This window comes from Podarcis melisellensis, assembly GCF_964234715.1.
Source record: "Podarcis melisellensis genome assembly, chromosome: 15".
NCBI classification, from domain to species: Eukaryota; Metazoa; Chordata; class Lepidosauria; order Squamata; family Lacertidae; genus Podarcis; species Podarcis melisellensis.
The window spans coordinates 43,927,281-43,946,518 of NC_138532.1; the positions used below are offsets into that span (position 1 = coordinate 43,927,281).

Consider the following 19,238-nt stretch of genomic DNA (forward strand, 5'->3'; position numbering starts at 1 on the left):
AACAAAAAAATAAAATTGAATTTCTGCCTGTTTTTATGTAAACCACCTTGGGAATTTCTTCTGGAGGACATTATATTGATATCTATAAACAGATAGAGAGGAACAGAGGAAATCCTAAATCTCCACCAGCTGCAAAGCCCTTGTCAAAGATAGAGTGGTTTACAGTAGTTGAAATATGTGACCAAGACATCATGGGTGATGAAAGTGGCCAGATTTGCCTTCTCCAGGGCAGACACAGCAGCCAAAGCCCAGCTACTGCCAGCATCTGACCCCAGCCAGGCTCAAAAGAAGGAACACTACCCCTTCCAGAACAGGCTGTGTCACCGCTTCTGAGTCTGCTTATGTCTTTTCCAGAATAAGTTTCCCATTTCCAAAGCAAATTCCTTGGTGGGAAGTACTTGCCAACAGTTTCTCCTATTCCTAAAAACATGGAGCAGACTTGAATCTCTCTTTTCCTTCAGAAGTGGTTTAATGGATGTGCCTTAAGACCCAGGCTGAAACAAAATATAAGAACAGGTTTTAAGAAATAGATGTAAAATGGTGGAGGGGGGGACCAGGAACTAAACGAAGGTGGAAAGGAGCCAAAGAGCACACTGAGGAGAAAGGGAGGCTGGGACACAGCTGTCCAAATATATTCCCCCGAGATAAGCAATCCAAAAATAAAACTAGTTTATTTTTGTTTGGAAAAATGTACTTTTAAGTAATTTATTTGCTGAAACTTTAAATGTTATGGGGTGATGAGCATACCCAGAAATACATATGTACCGTATTTACTTGAATCTAATGCTCACGTTTTTTGGCCAAATTACATGGCAAAAATCAAGGTGCATTAGATTTGATGGCACATTTACATTTGCCAGCAATTCCTTTTTTTTTATTTCAAGGTTCTGAAAATTGAGGTGTGCATTAGATTCAGTGGTGCTTTAGACCCGAGTAAATATGGTATATGAAAAAGAAAAACTCTCAGCTGTTACTGTTGGCTTTTGCTACCCATCTGCAGCCTTTGCTGATAAAATTGAGCTTATATTAGTGATAGAATCACTCCTGCTAAGGGTTCAAGGTGGAGTTAGGGTTAATTGGTCTGATTAATCAACTGAATCCTTCATCAGAGATTGAAATCCCACCTCTCTTAAAAATAGACTGGTATCAGAAGCTCAGCTGTCATGTACACTACCCAAACCTGGGTGGGAAGAGGCACCCTCCCCAGGTATCAAACTTGTGTTGAAAGAGAAAAGTTGCCTTCTAGTATAAAATAACAGTGTCCTTTCAAAGACTTCATGTTTTCCAAGATGTCTCACAGTTCTGATGAATCTTATATTTATTTATGGAGCCACCTTGGCTCTGGTGTGTCACTGGCTGTAACAGGGAGAGTGGCATAATCCCAAATGCAATGGGACAGTGAGGAGGAGGAAGGGAAAGGTTTTGAATTTGGTGGACTTAGGTAGGAAACCTATACAGAGGTAAAAATTTCAAACTCCCATTGACTTCAGCATGATTTAAACAGCTTACCTGTTTGCAGAAACCAGAGTTAGTTAGGCATCCAGTGAAATAGCTAAATATACTTCAATTGTTGACAGTGCAGTTGAGAATGCAAGGGTGTCACAACTATGCTGCAACCTCCCTCCACCTCTTGGTGGGGTGCCTAGTCAGTCCCCATTCAGGTTTTGAAGAGAGAATGAAGGAATGATCTGGTGGAAATGCACTACTGATTTCCTCCCACGCTGCAGTGTTACCCTGCAACTGCTTCCTGATGGGGATTGCTCTGGAAATTCACCCGCAAGGGCTGTAACTGCCACTTGGTGTTGAGTCCCGCCATCCTCCGTGAACTTTGTCTCCTGCCCTTCAGAGAAACTGCCTTGCTTGGTCCACGTTCCAGGATAATCAGGTAAGACAGAAGACAATGTTCTGGGACTCTAAGGCTGGGCCGTCTCAAGGAAATCATAATTTAGTTTGCAGGAAGCAGTGGGGAAAGAAACAATGGCTCTTATCAGTGGATATTTTAGGGTCCAGAAAACATGCGAAATATCTTGGAAACATTTCCTGTTTACATAAAGCTGTGCTATGTAAATGCAGAGGTTCACTATTTATCCCCAAGAGAGGGGGTGACCATTGATGGCTCCTGCCTGCGTTAAGGGATGGAGGGGGGGGAGCAAGCTGCCTGAAGAAACCTGCAATGTTTCACTCTGGCTGAATTGTCCTCAAGTGATTTCACTTAGGCAACTTGAAAGCAGACAAATGTTTTCTTTGAGAAACAGCCTATGGAAGACTGATGGAGCCAGCAGCTGCCAAGTATCTGACAAATGGGCGGGGGGGGGGTCATCTGGCAGGAGCTCTTCCTGCCCAAGAGAGAGCTTGGCCTTCCTCATCCACACTGGCAGTTGCAGCATGCTGGCCTCAGCAGGTATTTGTCATTCTTTCATGCCATTGCTTGGGACACACATACGCACACACTGGGGGTCCCCTTGCCATAGCATTTTACCCACTTTCGGAAGCCACCAATCAGAATGCAAGGACTTAATTGCAGAGCCAGAGTCTCCAGCACCCCAGCCTGTCTACCCCTAACAAGGAGAAGCTTGAAGGAGCCTGCAGATTTTGAATTGTGGGAAGACGGGTGACTCAACCTCCTTGCCTAAGAGGAGTAAAAAGAGCAGGGACTGATTTCGAACGAAGGTTTGAACAGCCACAATCATGTGAAAGCCTCCCAACGCAGCACCGTCAAATTTGACTCACTTTAACAGAAAAGTTGCTCCCAACTCTGCTAACATAATTAAGTCACATTACTTTTCCTGGTCACCCAAAAGTTCCCTTGGAGTCTAGTTTTTCTGCTGCTCTTAGCTGAAAATGGGTGTATTCCCCCCACACCCTGCCACATGATGATGATTTTGGCTGTCTTTGGTTCTGAGGATTTCACTAAATAGCTGATAGTTAAGTTAGCAAAAACTCCTATTGCAAGTCATTCCCAATGGTGGCTGGTGCCCCCACCCCCAGGTTCCCATTCCCTACTTGCTCCTGCTCCAACTCTTCCCAGCAAACCACACCAGCTATTTCTAATCAGAGTGAGGAGAAATGGCTGGTCCAAAGCCAGAAAGCAAGCCTATGGCAACTGGAAAAAAGAAAGCCCTTGGACACAATCAGTCCATGACTTCTTGTTACTTCCCTAGTACAGCTTGGTACCTAAGACTTAAACAAAAGACAATTATGAGAGTGTGGCTGTCTGATGCAGTGCCAGAAAAAGGACTCCTAGGCCTTAAGCAGTTGTGCAAAAAAGTTGCAGATTGATGTTGGTGCTGGGTGTTTACAGAGGAGCTGCAGCTTGGGTGAGAGAAAATCAGAATCACTTTGGGAAGAAATCCTTGAAAGAACATTCTGCTCTGTCCCAGGAGGAAAGACTCCCCCTCTACACACACACATCCCTGCCCAACCCTCTAGCCTCTTTCCAGGCACATGCTGGGGATTAAAACCCCCACAAGTCACCTCATAGACTGCTCTCCTGCCTCTAACATGCAGCAGCCAGGCCAGGCAACTTTACCTGTGCTGCTGCCCACAGACAACAGTTCAGGAAGCTGAGAGCAGAGGAACCCTCACCCTCGCTGCAAAATATTTCCCTTGCGCTGAAACCAGGAGGATTGGGAGCGGAAGAGAACTTGCAGAAATACTGTCTCATTGCTCTCAACACTGATGGCCCACTTTGCTGCCTCCAGGGGCATGTGTAGTTGTCTGTCAATCGGGTCAGGGGCCAACCGTCTTCTTGGCAGGCAGCCATAACTGGCTTCTAGGGCAGGGCTTTGTAGGAAGATTTCTGCAGGCAAGGAAGGAGGAAGCAAAGCAGTGTGGAAGCAGCTGTATCTGGAGGGTGTGTTGAGTGGGGGGGGGGCAATAAGGAGCTGCTGCCACCTGCTAGGCCCATGTCCCATTGTGCCAGGGAGGAGCTGCCTGCTGCTCCCCCATGCAGTCGGGTGGACGAACCAAAGGCAATGGGGCAGGAACAAGCAGCAGCTTCTGCCACCACCTGCCCGCCCCCCCAGCAGCGCAAGAGGTGGGGATCAATGGCCTCCACTCCAAGGGGTGGGAGACTGATGGTGCTGCAAGGCAAAGGGCAGGCCAAGGGGGTTGCTGCTCCAGCATCTCTGGGGCAGTGAATTGGGTTAGGTTTTGGGGCCTTGGCAGCTGTCCCAGAATGCCAACCCTGTCAGAAGTTTTATCTCCCGACGCTTCTGCTTGTTTTAAGTACACTGTACTTCGTTTCAGTAGCAACCCAAATTCAGCTTTTTTAAACACACACATCAAAACTCTTCCTCTTTGCATTGTGAACCTCAGTGGTGATTTCTCCTCCCTCCTACTTGCTTTGCATTGGCGATTCTGCAGTGCTACTAGTGGGGGGGGGGGAGGGAGAGCTGAGCCAGGCCAAGGAGTTCACAGCATCTTACTAGACCACAAAAGAACACACAAAAAAATTTTAGCCACCTTTGCCAGCCGGTGCCCTCCCGATGCCTGGTGCTGAGAGCTGCAGGCCATCCTATCCTGAGGGTGCCAGGTCACAGAAGGCTGTGTCGAAGCAAATCTTTCCTACCACTGTAGCACTGCTTTTGGAGGAAACCATGAACAGGATTGTTTCAATTCATTAACCAGTGAACAACAGTGCTGGGAGGGGGAAGGACAGATGTGAGAACTCCTCCCAGTTTTCTTGTATGCCTAGCAGATTTTTAAAAAGTTGCCTAGTTGTTTCCATGTTCAAGCCTCTCCTCAAATACTTTCCAGCCTCCCTCCCCTCCGCCTCTGGCTCAGTCATCTCTTCCCTCTCAGGCTCCCTGCGCCTGCCCTGTGGAGCCAGCCGCTCCCTGCTTCCATCCGCAGCACAGGCCCTCTTCCTCCTCCCACCCCAGGTTGCACTCTGCCACAAAGGCATGGAAAAGCCACAAGCTGGGAAGATTTAATTAGACGACTTTCCACCGGTGGTAGCAGCAGCAGCATTGTTCTGCCAAGAGATTAGCTTACTAAAGACAGATCCACCCCCTCAGTTCAAAAGTGTCAGCAGTTTTCCCTGGCACATTTCTGAACTGGCATTTCTGAAGCAAGTGATCAATTCCGGTCTTGTTTTGTGGTCTCGAGGATCTGTCCTCCCTCTGCCAATAGGAGCCAAAACAGCAGACGCTTTTGAGCTGTGAAAAAACTTTTCGTGAAAAAATATTCCCACTTCCCTTGCATCCCAAGTTTGAAGCGGGGAGTGGGGGGAACCTTCCCAGATAGGCGTCCCCTGCCAATGGCAGTGAGCAGGGCCATCTCTTTTCACGCTAACAATCTCCACGTCTCCCCAGCAACCCCCTTCCCCCTTGTGCAACGGCATGCACCAGGGTTCAGGACACACACAAGCCTCATTTAAAGGCAGGCACACCCTACTGATGGTGAAGACGTCTGCACTGCCATCACTCAGAAGAGCTTCCAGAGGAGAGACCACGCCCGAAAAACAGCTGGAACCGTTTCAGCAGACTCTGCGTCCTCTGCAGTGCCCCCTTGTGGCTCAGAGACAACAGCAACAACTGGGAGGCAGAGTAACCATCAGAGTTAACATTTATTTTAATATTTCTTCTTTAAATTATTTGTGATTCACCTCAAGGACTGCAAGACAAGTTACCATCTAAAATAAAATAGCATAGAAGCCCAATACAAACTAAGCAGTGAAGACAAATAGCAGCAGCAGCAAAATACAGCAAATAACCGGTGAGGGGTTGGGGGAAATACAGTTGTTACTTGGTACCTAAAACATGATTAAAAAAAAAAGTTGATGCACTTGAAAGTGTATCACAAAAGCAAGGCACCAGCACAGAAAACACCCTGTCCCAAATCACCACCTGCCTGACCCGTGACACAGTGAGGTGCCAGGAGCTGGACCTTAAGACAGTGGTCTGCAGGAACCAGCAGGTTCATATGGGAGGAAGCAGAGCTCCTTCAGGTACCCTTTAAGGAATTAGGCTTTAAAAAACAGTAGGAGAAGCACCTTGAACTGCACCCAGAAACCAACAGCAACCCAGTGGTAGTCTTGTAAGTATTGCCGATACATATTCAGTAGCTTGGACATTCTTCCTAGGCAGCCCCCCACAGTTCTTGGATGCTATCAACTGCAGATGTGGCCAAGTAATTACTCAAGAGGAGATGCACGCTGGTAAACCAATCAAAGCTGATAAGTGTTTCCTACCACTTGGGTGTCAACACCAGGACTAGATTTAATGGCAGATTTAACTGTGAACCAGTTTGGTATGGAGAAGTGTGACCCCTAGGCCGCAAGACTCTTTGGCACAGTGAAAGGGTGGAACACCTGCTTTGCCACATCTTGTTCTGTGTTGACAGAGCACACCTGACTGCCAAACAATTTTCAGGGTGAATCTCTCTCACACACAAAAATGATGTCATGATACAATGACACAAATACGATGCTTATCTTAAATCCACACAGCAAAGAACAAAGGAAGTGGATGGCCAGGATGCTTAAAAGAGGAGAAAATGAAATTCCACTGAGGAAGCTGCCTTATACCACTGGTCCATCTAGCTTAGTACTCTTTACACTGCCTGGGCTTCAGACTCTCCCAGCCCTACCTGCCGATTGAACCAGCAGCCTTCTGCATGCAAGGCAGGTGCTCTGAGCTATGGCCCTTCCTGCAGAGAGTCCTTTCCCAGGGTGCGACAGAGCTCTCAAACAGAAAGATTAAAACAAAAAATATGTCCGTAACAGCAATGACCCCAGACAGTATCTCGAGGGTGTTTACCGAAAAGACAATAAAAAACCGCTCTCAATATATCTTCACGCATGCAAGAAAGTGACATACAGGAAAGCACCTGCCACCACTGGCTCCTTAAGGAAGTTCCTGCCCCAGCTAGAATGCCAAGGCTCAAGCGAAGAGTCAGGCTTTGCCAGACAGGGCGCCCTTCTTGTGGGCCAATTTACATAAGAATCCTGCTGTCCATCTGCCACAATTTAACTTTAAATCCATTAGGCAGTGACTGAAGCTCACCTGCTAACAGGCACGGGGAAATTTGCCCCATTCAAAAACCTCCCTTGGTCTGAGTCTAGAAGAGAGCAAGATGGCCACCTTCTCGGAAACAGAAACTGCATTGGGAGAAATGGAAACTAGTCCCGATGCAACAGGAGTAATTCAGACAAGACAAAGTGAAAGTGCTTGTACATAAGGATTTTGGTGGGTGCCTCTGCCTTATCTCAGAGCTCAAAGGCTGCCCACCGTGATAACACCCACCACTAATTATTTCAGCCCAGGTTTCTCCTGTTCTCTTGGCAGTTTGGTACCTTTTCTCCACGGAAAACCTTTGAGTCACAGGAGCAGCTGACAAGTGCCCAGAGGGCAGGTGCATCCATATTCCTCTCCCTCCCTTGTGAGTGCAAAGGATGGGCATGAGCAGCAAAGGGAATCCCTGCAGCGGCCAAGTCATATCCACACACAACATGCTGCCCACAGCAGCCTCCACATCACTTGCATGCAGAGGAGAACTAGCCGGCTTTGCTTTATGAGCTTGGGGGCTGCAGAGAGTGCAGCACAGCAGCCCATCCTGACAGGGGCCTTGAGTGCTGAGTGGAGCCAGAAACTGCAGAAAAATGGGCTGAAGGAGACAGGCCAGTTCCACAGAAATTGTGCAAAGGTGCAAGAAATCCGCATCCAGATGAGGACTGGCCCCAGGAAGGTGCCAGCAAGGCTGTCTTACTGTGGAGCTTGATCCAGAAGGGGGAGGGGGAGATAAGACCTGCCCCTGTTCTTTCCTGACCTTTGGCCATGCTGGCTGTGGCTGGTGGGAGTTGGGGGACCAACATCATCTGGACGGCACCACATTGGCTTCCCTTGTTGTACAGCTCAAAATAACCCCAGGTGGAATCACCAGCATGGCTGGGGTTTTTTATGCGACAGGCCATCAAGAACTCCCACATTCCAAGCAAAAGTCAGCTGGTTGGTTGGTTGGACGGATAGATGTAGATTTACCTCCAGAATTTCAAGCACTGAACTCTTGGGAGATTAAAACTACCACAGGAAGTGGGGCAGCTGGAAGTAAAGATAACAGAAGCCATGAGCTGCTCACGTCCCTCCCTCTTCACTGCTCTGTCATAACTGCTCATTTCCAACCAACCAAAATGTCACAACTGACGGCATACTCTCTTCATCTATGATATAAAGTGTATTTCAGCTCCCAAGTAAATTCTAAGTGCATTTCATAAAAATAGGGAGCTGAATCCTGGAATGCTGGTTTTTAAAAAATAGGACCAACCGTTGACTACTTAATATTGCAGTGTATTGCCTGGGTCCTAAAATAACCCCTAGGAAAAGGAAGCAGCAGCAGGCCTCAGGAATAAGTGGCCCCTGCCCTGCGCTAGGCCACTGGAAGGTGGATCCTCTTGGGAAAGCTACAATTAGTCAAGGTTCTTTAGTTGCTGAAGGCAGGCACAGCCTTGTTCCAGCTTCCTGGGACAGCAATAGAACTATTTATTTCCTAGGAAATGATGCTCTGGGCTGCTCAAACTCACATGCCCACCTGTGTTTCTAGCCTTCTTCAGAGAGAGGCCTGTTTCTAAGGCAGAGGAAGGAGGTTCCCTCCTCACAGACCCCGCTGCAGGGGCACATGGCACAGTTCAAAAGTCACACGGTGGTTTCTCATCACAAAGCTGCTCCGGCATCCTGCTGACTCCGTCCCAGGCCAGGTCCTTCTCTGCTAACATTCTCCTAGGCTGAATCTGAAAGGAGAGATCATTCTTTGTTTTTTATTATTTATTACAGTTCTCTCCCACTTTTCCTCCAAGGAGCTCAGGGCGGCATATACGGTTCTCTTCCCCTCTCTATTTTGTCCTCACAACAACCCTGTGAGGTAGGCTAGGTAATCCAAAGAGGAGAACCATTTCCCCAGGTGATTCCAGGAACATCGGGAAGAGCTCCCTGGGGGTTCTAGGAACCTAGGAAGCTGGCTTGTATTGAGTCAGCCCATCAGCCCCATACCTGAAAGGGCTGGCTGATGCCAACCAGGGATTGCATTGTGTTGCTGTAATAACCCAGGAGAAACTCTCCTCCCGTTGCTGGAAGCTCCTCAGCACTGAGATAGACCTGGGAAAATTAAAGCAAAGGCAGTCAGCATTCAGCAAAACATCTGGAACAAAGCAGCCAGCAGTGATAACCTCTCTTCCCCCTCACCTGCTTGGCATCCTCCTCTGAGGAAATCTCGTTGTCTTGCACCCAGGCGTACATCACGTAGTCATTTGCATGCTTGAAGGTCACCTGCAAGGGGAGAGAGCTGCCTTGAGCACAACTTGGTTGTCAGGGGAGTGAACACCTGTCCAATATGTGAGAGCTATTTGCTCTGGTTAGCTAAGGAAATGGGATGCAAACTCTGAACTGTTTCACACTTCAGTATTGCTAAGAGTGATACAAGGTTTTAGAAATGAGGAAATAGGACGACAAAAGCAAGATTAAGCCAAGGCCACACAATGATTTATCACAAAGTTTGTAACCTTTTCTCTAAGGAAATTATGGCAACACATAGAGGCTGAGACACAGACAGAAGAACTGGCCTAAATAATCCAAAAGATTCCCATACCAAAGACCAAGTCTCTCATCAGTTTCCTGGCTTTTGACAGCTTCCATCAAAATGAGAATTTTCAGGCGCAGACTCACGAGCCTCATCTTGTCTCCTCTTGCCTTGCCTTTGTTTCTGCAGCCTGTTCTTTCCCCCAAGGGAACCCTCCCACCCTGATACCTCGGCTTCACACAACCCACCACCGCCTCCTTTTAGTCATCCTTGGCTGCAGGATGCCAAAGATCCTCTTGGAACTGTGGGCACTCTGGGCAGGAGGAAATCTCTGGCACTGTCAGGAGGGACCAGGAGAACCTCTCCTTCACAGGGAGAAAATGGCACAGTTTTTCTCATGCCCACAGCACACCTTACCCTCCAAGGAGCAGAGGAAATGGAAGCCAGGCCATTGGTATGTTGGCTGTGTGCTGTCTACAACAGGCATCTCCAACCTGCGGCCCTCCAGATGTTTTGGCCTACAACTCCCATGATCCCTAGCTAACAGGACCAGTGGTCAGGGATGATGGGAATTGTAGTCCAAAACATCTGGAGGGCCGAAGGTTGGGGATGCCTGGTCTCCACTGCAACAGATCTCCAGGGTTTCAGGCAGGGGTCTTTCCCAGTTCAAGAGGCCAGGAATTCAACTAAGGACTCTTCTGCATGTCTCTGCTGTTGAGCTACTATCCTGCCCCCCTCAGTACACATCTGTGGCAATGTCACCTTGTAGAGACCAATCCAATCCCAGGCACTGCTTGGAAATTCAGGAGCTGTGGAGTAGCGGACGGTGGCATCTTGCTCAGCATCCCAGTTGCCCACAGGATGCAGCCTGACCAGTGGGACAGGGGGCAGAGGCTTCATCTGGAAGAAAGGAAAGAAGTTGTATCCCATAGCCACCCATTCAGCAGCAGTCAAAAGCCGCTCTTCAGGCTCCCAGCTCTGAAAATGTTAATAATCCTCAAGTGCTGCCACTTAAAGGTAAAGGGACCCCTGACCATTAGGTCCAGTCGTGGCAGACTCTGGGATTGTGGCGCTCATCTCGCTTTCTTGGCCGAGGGAGCTGGTGTACAGCTTCTGGGTCATGTGGCCAGCAGGACTAAGCTGCTTATGGCGAACCAGAGCAGAACACGGAAATGCCATTTACCTTCCCGCCGGAGCGGTACCTATTTATCTACTTGCACTTTGACGTGCTTTCGAGCCGCCAGGGACCGAGCAATGGGAGCTCACCCCGTCACGGGGATTCGAACCACCGACCTTCTGATCGGCAAGTCCTAGGCTCTGTGGTTTAACCCACAGCGCCACCCGCATCTCGTGCTGCCACTTAAGCTATCCTAAAAAGGTTGTAGAGTGACCCTCAAAAAAAATGTGGGGGGTGCAGCATCTTCACAGGAGACCTTCCCAAATCAGTAGGCAGATGCAGTTGCAGTTTGCAAGCACCTACACGTGAGAAGAGTTTAAACGGGCCTGGAAATCAAAGGCAGAGTCAATCCTGTTTATCTACTTAGGGTGCAAGGGCTCTCTCTCCACCAGCCATAAGATGGTTCGTGATCTGTCTTTGAGACACAGAGCAAGACTGCAAAGCGTCCATCAGAAAATGCACCTTGGGTAGCTGGAAAGCTTCTAAAGCCTTCCCAGGTCTTCTGTGGCAGGGCTTCATCGTCCAGCCATTTCTCTGATGGAAGGGACCCGAGTCGTGACCAGGTTCCCTTTTCCTAGAGCCAGTTCTGCCCTCAGGGAGAGGAGAGCGTTACCTCAAGCACAAAGGTCCCGGTGACAGGTTTGTGGTCGCTGATGCCGTAACTCATGTGGCTGATGTAGCTGTGCAGGGACACAGAAATGGCCTCCTCTTCTGGCATCTCTCCTGCTTCCGAGGCCAACTGCAAAAGATGCTTCACCCTCCAGAGGATCCGGTCCGTCCATGCAGGCTTCCGCTTCTTCCCACTGCAAAAGAGGAGGCAGTGAGGACACACCAAGGAAGCAAAGCATCCATGGCAGCAGCAGAGGCATTATGGGGACAAAGCAACCCAATGCATACACTGCCCCCCACCGCCTTCATTTTACAGCTCAATCAAACAACATCTGTACGTTAGCAGATCTAACAGAAAGGCAGATGAAGGAGGAGGGAGGTTAATCAACTTCGTATCAGAAAACAACAGGAACTAGCAGCAACCAAGTGTTAACCAGGCTGCATCAGCTACATTTACAGTGGCCCACGTGGTAAGTCATGAAAACGTCAAGTGCTCAGGAGAGGTTTGCCCACATTGAAGTTTGTGCTACCTGCATTTCTGGCCCTGATCCTTGGTAGTTTTTCAAAAACTCTGCTGTCTCTTCAGAGTGAAATGGTCTTAACCCCAGGAGACAAATACAGCCTGGGCTACCTGGTCATTCGCAGAGGACTCAGAGCATGAGGCTTTTAATCTCACGGTCGCGGATTCGAGCCCCACTTTGGGCAAAGGATTCCTGCACTACAAGGGGTTGGGCTAGATGACCTTTCAGATCCCTTCCAACTCTATAATTCTACGATAGAAAGATGTGGGAAGAAGACAGTTTGCTGGGCAGCACTAAACTCTTATTGCCACCGGAGTTATCAGTAGCTTAAGATCTGACCTGTTCACTCCATTCCCCACCTGGGTCTCTTTGAAGGGATTGAGCTACCCAAGGGGCAGCTGAGCAACCTACGAATCCTGTTTTAAGCTGCTGACCTGACTAAATAGCAGCCAGCAGAGCCCTTTTGTGCCTTGTGGAAGCAAGTGCAGCAGAAGCATTTCCTATCCTGACTTCTGAGGAGCCCCAGCAGGCAGGCAAGAAAGCAAACCTAGTGAGCCAACAAAATTGAATCCACAAGGGCTATCATGCTGGAGAACAGCTGCTTCCTTCATCCCCATTGATCACTGTGGGGGAAACTCTCCCTTGCACCCAGATGCAAGAGGCTCTTTTTTATTCCATCGTGCCAATTAGCAGGTTAGGATCAAGCCTCCAGCAGCTGGAGAGAATAGAGCAGCAACAGTTTGAAATGCTAATAGTCTAATAGTCTAAAATGCTGAAGATTTGGAAAGGAGGGCATCAAAATCTCCTTACTTAAACCAAAAGAGCGTCTTCTGCCCCCTGAAATAGAAACAGACATTAGTGCAAAAATCCCAAACACCAATTCCACTGGAGCTCTTTTGGAGGACTGGGCCAAGACACTGATGAAGCTCTCTCCTTCCCCAAACTGCCTCCCGCTTTCTTCTCAGGTGGGCTGCTTATTCACCTTCACCAGCCTGGTCATACACCCAAGATGGTGTGTTGTGGGGGTAACCAGCATTTACCTGGTGTCATAGTCATTTGAGTACAGGTCAAACTTGTAGGTGGGTTTGAACTTCAGGGGCCCCTCCATGAATTCTTGAAGAATGGGTTCCTTCTTCTTAGCGATGTTAAGCTGCATAAATAAAAAGAAAGGAATAACAGAAACGCAAAGCAGCAACCAGGCCCAACTAAAAGAATCCTACATAGGGGAAGTTCTGCAGCCTCCTCTTCGAGGCTTCTTTCTTTCTTTCTTTCTTTCTTTCTTTCTTTCTTTCTTTCTTTCTTTCTTTCTTAAAGGAGATCCACATGAAGGTCATTTTACTCCACAGAAATCAATATGAATGGGACAGGCAAGTTTCAAAACTTCCCAGGAGGAAATTTAGAGCCAATTGTGAAATAGATACGGATCAGGAATAAGGCAAAAAATTATGGGAACAAAATGTAAATATTCACAGATTTGTTGCCAAGTGACATTTGGGGGGGTGAGTCATGGGTGGGTGGAATCAGCAGGAGAAACTGTAGGGTCTTCCATCAGGGGAAGCCAGGAGAGAGAAGAAAGCAGAAGATCCTGGTGGTGGCACAGGAATGAAGAGAACAGAACTTGGAGGTAGTACCTGGTCCTTTTCCCACAAAAGGCTGAATCGGCTGTTATTGATTGATTCTCGAATGAAATGCAGGCCGTAATCTTCAATCCGGAAGTTCAAGTCACCAAACCAGAAGAGAACGCTTCACAGAGAAGAAACGAGAAATAACTGCTTAAGAAAAAACAGGAGAAAGCTGCAAGGCAAACATTAGACGTAGCAGATTCATCCGCACACATAATCTCAGAAGCACATTTACTCTGTAGTTCTCCATTATCTTTCACCACTGTGCAAAGTTATCTGTCCTCTTGCTCGTTTTGAACTGCATGGTTTTTTCCCCATTAGGAAGCATCACTTAGTCTTGTAAGTGACACAACGGGAGGCTGGGGGGGTCGGAGTCAGGCTCACTACTTACAGTGGCTCCCAAAAGAGCTGCCAGAACAATGCTCAAAATGGTCCTCCCTCTCTGGTCCAGGCACCTTACCTCCCTCCCTTCGCAGAACCAGGTGCTTCAGAGCAAAAGGGAAGACTTCCAAGCTTGGGAGTGAGACCAAGTGCTGTTCTGCTTGAGGACCTCCTCTTCTTCCAGGAATTTTGTTCCCTTGAACGGACTTCTGTGGAGCTCTGAATAAACCCTAAACTACAAAATTCCACAACCGCTATCTCTTTTTAGGAGTTGGGCAAAAAAAAAATGTTATTTACCTGGGAATTTGGAGCGTCAAGTAAGTTTGTGGCCTTCCACTCAGCTTTTTATTAGGATAAGTTGAATTGAATCCACATTTTATTGATGTGCATTTTAGATTGTTTTTAATGTTCATTTTTGTAAACCACTTTGAGTTGCTTTTGTGGAAACAGCAACAAATTAATCACCACCACCATCTTAATGAAATAACCGTCTTCCGGATGCTCTCACTTTGGGTTCAAAGCTATCAGAGAGACTCCCTAAACTAAATGGACAATGACATAAGTAGCAGAGGCCAAGCCAAGCTGGATCCTCTTTTCCTAGAAGCAAGACAGCAGGGCAGCCTCGACCAGATTCAGTTGCCACTCACTCGTGATCCAGGACGTTGGGAATCTTTTCGCCTTCAAACTGCTGCATCTCCAAGATACGCTCAAAGTCATCCAACCGCTGTCCTGCATTCTCCATGTGGGCTGGCAGGTGGCAGTTCAGGAAACAGATGGTATGTCCATAGACAGACATGCGAGTGGTGACGCCCCCCTTGTTTCCCTACAAGACATAAGAAGCCAAGGCACCGACGGATCAGGTCCCCCGCTTGAGGCTGTTTTGAGACTTGTTTCCGTTTACAGGTACATTTCAGAAGCAACACCTACCATTCATAAATATCAAACACAGTGCTATTTTTCTAGAAAAAGAGGTGTCGGAATTTATCAGGAATACCTCCTTTGTTCTCTTATAATGGCAACGGCGCCTACCTGAGATGTGTCGGAACTGAGTTCCGGTTAGTTTCAGCTAAAAAAAGCCCTGGTCAATCCCAAAACTTGTTTGAAGGCAAGAAAGAGACTGGAATGCTCAAGACAACAGAGAAGTAAGCCACCATGGGTGTTAAATAGGTAGCCAGGAATCAGACTGTTCTTTGGGTACAGAACCGAGGAGCAAATTTGCTAGCACCAGGGACGGCAGCACTTTTTGCTCTGATGTGGTCCAATCCTGCATCATCATACAGATTAATCTCTGTAGCCCTTGACAAGTTTATAACTTCAGACAAAATGTTTTAAAACTTTACTAAAAGGAGTAAAATTCTATACGTTCTTTTATTCCTCACTGAAGCCACCGCTGACAACATGCAGAAGCCAAGACTAAGTTGCAATTTGAAAAAGCCATTAAAATGTCTGGAAAACACGGTGAGCTGCTTACCCAATATCCGTAGAGACCCGTGCGAGTGAACTGGCTCTGAATGTCCCGTATGAAGGGGACGTGAGGCTGCTTTGCAAAGACCAGCAGGAGGAGGCCCTGCATGCGTATGGAGGATACCTGCAAGCAGAAGAGATTTTTTAAACACAAACACTAGCGACCCCCCAGAAAAGGTTAGGATGCCCCAGGAAATCGCAGGCCTGGGAAGGGAGTCCAAGCACTGCTCTGTTGGCTAAAGAAAGGCGACTGCATCTCCTCTAAGGGCCAAGGAAAGCTTCTGCTTCCTCCATTCTTGATGGAATTTGAGATAAATGGAAGACAGGCAATATCAAGAATCTCTTCCTGCCCAGCCCTGATAAAGGCACTGGGGAGCATCTGACCAAAGCCAGTGCAATGCTCAACAGAACTCTGGCCGTGGAATAGTGTCTGAGGACCAAGCACAGGAAATATCCAAATTGTAGCCTTGTCTTATTTAATTTAATGCACAGCCACTGCAATTTTAGGTGGTTGATAGGCCTTTTGGAATCAAACCAGACTAGACCATTCTTGAAATCAAAAGAACATAAGAAGGTCCTTCAACAACTGGATCAGGCCAAAGGGGTCCTCTAGCCCACTGCCCTGTTTCCCATAGTAGCCAACCTGCTCCCCATGAGCAGGACCTGAAAACAGCATAAATACTCTCCACACTTGTAATTCACCGTATTCAGAGGCACTTATTGCCTCCAGACCAGTGGAGGGAGCACAGCGCCACTGTGACTACATTACTTCTTGCATCAGAGGCAATTCTATAACACTTAATTCCAAAAGCAAGCCTTGAATGGTTTCTGCTTTGGCAAGTCCCTGGGAGGAGTGGGTAGTCACTGAGAATGCCTCCCCAACGTGCCCTTCCTATGCTGAATGCAAACTCTGGAACACTTGCAGCAGATCTAGGACTGTCTGCTGGTCAGGAAGGAGGCAGGGTCATGCCCAAATGACAGGACACCTCACATGAGAGAATATTCATCAGGAGAATGTAAGCCAGAGACCACCAATAGACAAATCAACATGATTACCTTGACATAGCGCAGAGGAGAAAGAACATTCATGAAGAAAATACTCCAAGGATCATCAAAGGCCATGTCGGATAGGAAATTCACAATCTTGGAGTTCACCTCCTGTAAACTGAACACTCCAGGGTTAACCCAGGTAATCTTACATCTCATTTTGACAAAAAAGTACCCAGACCTATTGGGAAACACTAAGAGCAGAAGCAGCTGCTGTCCAATAAAATGTTTGTTAATCTTTTAACCCATTGCCTGCATCCACATGAAAGCAGAGGAAGGGAGGGGGCATCACTACACGGTGGCACAGTTCTGGATACCATCTTATCACTACTCAGTACTAAGTGAAATCACACACCAAGAGCATTCTTTCTCGAAGTCCACACAATCCTGAATGGCTGCCCCTTTTCTTGAATGAGCTCTCTCACCTGTGCCACATTCCCCCTATGTCCAGAGACCTGCAGAGACCTTCTGCAAAAGATCTCAAGAAGCACCATGCTCGTGGCATGACCAGGATGATATCCCCAAGAGGAGCCCCAGCTCTAGTTCCCAAAATACCTACCCAATGACATACATGTCCATTTCCTGGTCTTGCAAGTTGAGCTGCAGCAAAGAGGTGACATCAGGAGGGGGAGAAGCTGTGCCCACGTTCCAAGTCACCAAGTGCAACCTTCAGAGACAGACAAAAGGCAGTGCAGCTGAAGTACAAACAGGTGGGGACAGGCTACCTCGTCATCCCATTAACCTCTCCCCTCCTCGTGCCTTATTGTCCGTAATCCTGCCCTAAAAACACCAAAGCCCCACTGGAGAGAGCCTGTCTGCCTGGGAAGGGCACCTGATCCCTAGAAGCTTCTGCTTCTGCATCTTCCCACAGATCAGAAAAGCCTCGTCGATGGTGCGTGAGACTTCCTCGTGGATCTCGTCATCGGAGCTGACATCCTCCACGCAAGCCATGAGCTGTGCCACTCGCTGCCGCAGCTGCAGCCGCCCGCTGGAGCCCGTGCTGCTCACACTGGCCGAGCGGCTGCGCAAGGCAGAGGGGGTGCCCTCCAGGTCCAGCAAGGAGACGGAGAGCAAGTCCTGAAGCGGCTCTTCAGGCTGCAAAGATGCCATGGGGCCAGCAGGAGAGGGGCATGCCCCACTCCCCACCCAAGGCGCCCCCCAGCCAGAGAAGTGTCAATGTAGGCAGAATTAAGCCTTGCTTCTGGCACAAGCTAAGCAAGGAAGCCGTCAACCGCACCAGAAGGCAACTCTGAGGCAGGCAGGAAGGGAGGTCCTCTTCCTCTCCTTGCAAGCCCTCAAGGTGCACCCCCACACCCATGCCACGCGCCAAGATTTAATGCCACTGGAGCCTGGAGATTTATGAAAAGCTATTGTTAACTGAGGCCAATCACATGTTTCTGCCACTGTGTCATGGAGGTATAATCACTGGTTTTGAGGCACGTGCCCCACATGGAGGGATTGCCAAGCCAGAGACCAAATCTGACAAGTGACCCCCTCAGGAGCCTTTTATTAACACAGCTTCTGGCTAGGAAGGGGTTTGGGGGTTCAGAGGTGGCTGTTGGAGCTTAGCTTGTGGTCAGAGAAGTGTGGGGAAGGGAAAACATATTTGGCCTGTTTCCCCACCCAAGTCAGCCCTCCAGAAGGCACAGGGTGTAGCCCAGAGACAGGTGGCCTTGCAAATGCTGCCAGACTACAGCTCCCATCACCCCTGAGCACTGACTCCGCTGCTTGCTGGGAACTAGAGCCCAACATCTACTGGAGGTTCTCCGCAAATACAGAACGCGGATGTGCCGCGCAGGGCCGCGGTTAGGAAGACCTGGCTGGGACTTAAGCGCAAGACCCCCGTCCCGCGGGAGGAGGGAGAAGCGCCACCGGCAGGCAGCCCGGCAGCCCCCGATCCTGGGCGTGTTCCCGGCCGCCTGCCTGCCTGCCTTTCCGCGGGCGCGCCTGATGACCGCCCCCGGAGGATGTGGAAAGTGCGGGCCGGAGAGCCCCTTTGGCAGCGGGCGCAGCACCTGCCAAATAAGCGGCCCACGAAGGACTCAAATCCCAGCCGGTGCTTTGCAAGCCGAAATCGGCTTTCGCGCTTCCCGCGGCGATTAGCATAACTCCCGCTCCGGAGCCTCGGCGCCGCATCCGGGGGCTTTGCTGTAAGAAGGAGCGCCTGTCCGCGGGCGGAGGCCGGTCACGGGGCCCCGAAATCCTTCGGGAGGGGTGGCTGCCTCCTCGCAGGAAACCCCAAGGGGGCGGAAGAGCCTCGAGGGAGCAGCGGGAGTGGGGGCGCCACTTGGGGCAGGAAGGCTCGGGCGCACTCTGCACATGCCCAGGGACTCCCTTGACTCCGCCGGGGGCACGTGGGCCAAAGGGGAGTTTTCCCAAGACGGGTCCCCCGCGCGCATGGGCAGGCGCAGCAGGAGGCCCCCTCCGCTTCCTCACCTGAGATGCCGCGGTCCTTCCTCCGGCTCCATCGCGGCTGCCCGAGAAAGAAGAGGAGGGTGAGACGAGCGAGACCGGAGGAAAGAGCTCGCTCCGCTCTTGTGACCTCTGCAGCCAATCGGGGCAGGGGACGAGGTCGGCAAGCCTCCTGATTGGCTGGGATGCCAAGAGGCCGCGTCGTTCTGAGCACGTGATGCAAACAACGGGAAGCGAACGCAGAGCTACCCAAAAAGGATAGAGTGTCATATCCCTTGCACTTCCGGATAGAAACAAGAAGCTGCCCAAAGAAGTCAATGGGGTTCTGAGGGTCGCTGCGCCGGAAGATGCGACCCTGGTGCCTGCTGCTGTTCATGATTTGAATTAATTTTATAATGAAATGATTTTAGAATGTTGTATTATTTTATTGTTGTTAGCCGCCCTGAGCCCGGCTTCGCCTGGGGAGGGCGGGATATAAATAAAATTTATTAT

The 19,238-nt window shown here is 49.2% G+C and overlaps 1 protein-coding gene across 2 annotated transcripts; it reads right to left on the minus strand.

Moving 5' to 3' along the window:
- Positions 1–5,550: 5,550 nt before the first annotated feature.
- Positions 5,551–18,903, minus strand: INPP5K (inositol polyphosphate-5-phosphatase K). 2 transcript variants are annotated; one of them, XM_081890535.1, is made up of 13 exons: positions 18,771–18,903; positions 16,894–17,001; positions 16,344–16,452; positions 15,295–15,411; positions 14,471–14,646; positions 13,452–13,563; positions 12,861–12,970; positions 12,631–12,657; positions 11,304–11,493; positions 10,276–10,413; positions 9,180–9,263; positions 8,988–9,092; positions 5,551–8,728 (listed from the first exon to the last, which is right to left on the minus strand). In XM_081890535.1, the coding sequence occupies exons 1-13, from the start codon at positions 18,800–18,802 to the stop codon at positions 8,627–8,629; spliced, it is 1,410 nt and encodes a 469-aa protein (XP_081746661.1). In that variant the 5' UTR covers positions 18,803–18,903; the 3' UTR covers positions 5,551–8,626. The 2 variants fall into 2 exon arrangements, with proteins under 2 accessions (XP_081746661.1, XP_081746662.1); XM_081890536.1 differs by lacking the exon at positions 12,631–12,657 and having other exon boundaries at positions 18,771–18,902.
- Positions 18,904–19,238: the final 335 nt, after the last annotated feature.

Coding starts and splice junctions, on each gene's coding strand:
- INPP5K (XM_081890535.1), bottom strand. CDS start 18,802: ATGGAGCCGGAGGAAGGACCGCGGCATCTCAG. Junction 16,453..16,893: donor ATGGACATGTATGTCATTGG/GTAGGTATTTTG, acceptor TGGAGTGTTCAG/TTTACAGGAGGTGAACTCCA. Junction 9,264..10,275: donor ATTGGATTGGTCTCTACAAG/GTGACATTGCCA, acceptor CTCCCCTTGCAG/GTGACCTTCAAGCATGCAAA.